The 2,180-nt window shown below is 65.6% G+C and overlaps 1 protein-coding gene across 1 annotated transcript in view; it reads left to right on the forward strand.

Moving 5' to 3' along the window:
* Nucleotides 1–313, forward strand: part of LOC104128336 (keratin, type I cytoskeletal 9-like) — an 8,376-nt gene extending 8,063 nt beyond the window's left edge. Inside the window, exon 3 of the mRNA XM_035896591.1 lies at nucleotides 243–313. Coding sequence (XP_035752484.1) covers nucleotides 243–313 — 71 coding nt within the window. The remainder of the gene's footprint in view (nucleotides 1–242) is intronic.
* Nucleotides 314–2,180: the final 1,867 nt, after the last annotated feature.

The raw sequence follows: 2,180 nt of genomic DNA on the forward strand, positions 1-2,180 counted from the left end.
CCCGGGGGCAAAGGGAGCACCCCCTGCCCGGATGGGGGGGGGGGACACCGGCCCCGCGGAGCCACCGCTGGCCTGGGCCCCACCCTCGCCCCAGGGACCTCCTGGAGTTGAGCCACCAGCGTCCCCAACTCCCCCCTTGACCACAAGGGTGTCCCCAAGAAGAACCACCAGCATCCCGGCCCCCCCAATGTCCCCAAGGAGTCACCGTCATCGTGGCCTCATTGACCCCGGATGTCCCAAAGGAGTCACCGTCATCATGACCCCGTTGACCCCTGGACATCCCCAAGGAGTCACCGTCATCATGGCCCATTGACCCCAGATGTCCCCAAGGAGTCACCGTTGTCATGACCCCGTTGACCCGTGGACTTCCCCAAGGAGTCACCATCATCATGGCCCCATTGACCCCTGATGTCCCCAAGGAGTCACCGTCATCGTGGCCCCGTTGATCCCCGATGTCCCCAAGGAGTCACCATCATCGTTGACCCCTGATGTCCCCAATTAAAGACTCTTCTGGCCCCACTCTTGGTGCTGCCATGGGCGGGGGCTGAGACCTGGTGCGCTCGTGACACGGGGCAGGGCTCAGGCATCCAGGGGAGGGGACCCTTCGCGAGGGGACCCCCGGGTGTCCCCTCCCCACGGGGCCCCGAGGTCGGCCCAGAGACAAGGGATGAGGACAGGGACGATGCTGCTTCCACCTTTAATGGGGACACAGGGTGGGGACACGGGGACAGGATGGGGACAGGGGGACAGGATGGGGACACAGGGATGGGGACAGGGGGACAGGATGGGGACACAGGGACAGGATGGGGACACGGGTATGGGGACACGGGGACAGGATGGGGACGGGGGGTGGGGACATGGGGATGGGGACACAGGGACAGGATGGGGACATCAGGGCAGGATGGGGACATGGGGATGGGGACAGGATGGGGACATGGGGATGGGGACATCAGGACAGGATGGGGACACGGGGACAGTGACACAGAGACAGGACGTCCCCCGGCGCTACGGCACCTCCCACAGTTCCTCAGAGTGTCCCCAGCCTGGCGAGGGGACAGGGTGAGGGACAGGGCTGGCTATCAGATGTCCCCCCCCGTGTCCCCAAAGTCCCTCATGACCCCCGTGCCCCCACCGGTCCCCATACCGTGACTCTCGCTGTCCTCGACGTCCCTGGACACGTCCTGGCTCCTGATGTCCCCAAGGTTGGAGCCAGGTGACGCTGCCCCGCTCCGGCTCTCGCCCGAGCTCCTCAGCCACCCCTGGTGTGGGGGACGTCCCTGGGGACGTGTCCCAGCCCCATGGGGACGTGTCCCTGGCTCTTGGGGAAGCGTCCCTGGCTCTTGAGGATGCATCTCCACTCCTTGGGGACGTGCCCCTGGCTCTTGGGGACGCATCTCCACTCCTTGGGGACGTGTCCCAACTCCATGTGGACGTGTCCCTGGCTCCTGGGGATGTGTCCCTGGCTCTTGGGGACGCATCTCCAGTCCTTGGGGAGGTGTCCCAATCTCCTGGGGACGCATCCCTGGCTCTTGAGGATGCATCTCTGGTCCTTGGGGACGTGTCCCTGGCTCTTGGGGACGTGTCCCTGGCTCTTGAGGATGCATCTCTGGCCCTTGGGGATGCGTCCCTGGCTCCTGGGGACGTGTCCCAACCTCCTGGGGACATGTCCCCAGCCCTTGGGGATGTTGAGCTGGTCCATGGGGCCACCTCCCTGGTCCTTGGGGATGTCCCTCAAGTCCCTGGGCCCACGTCCCCAATCCCTGGAGCCATGTCCCCAGCCCTTGGGGATGTGTCCCGAGTCCTTGGGGACGTCCTCTGTGTCCTTGAGCCCACGTCCCCAAACCTTGGAGCCACATCCCTGGTCCGTGGGGATGTCGGGCTGGACCTTGGGGACGTGTCCCTTGTCCATGGGGACACCTCTGGGGTCCTTGGGGTGGCATCTCCAAGCCAGGGGGTGACCCCAAAGTCCCTGAGCCAGGGGGTGGCTCTGGGGACACTATTGTCCCCGAGGGGCCACCCGGGAGGAGGTGGAGGAACTGGAGCAGTGAGGCCAGGGCTTGTCCCCAAGGCTGCTCAGGGATGGGGACAGGCTCGGTGGGTCCTGCGGGGAGGTGACACAGGCAGGGATGAGGACAAGGACAGGGACAGGGACAGGTCCTCTGTCCCCACAGACCCCATAA

This window comes from Egretta garzetta, unplaced genomic scaffold (genome assembly GCF_000687185.1).
Source record: "Egretta garzetta isolate BGI_Z169 unplaced genomic scaffold, ASM68718v1 scaffold266, whole genome shotgun sequence".
NCBI classification, from domain to species: domain Eukaryota; kingdom Metazoa; phylum Chordata; class Aves; order Pelecaniformes; family Ardeidae; genus Egretta; species Egretta garzetta.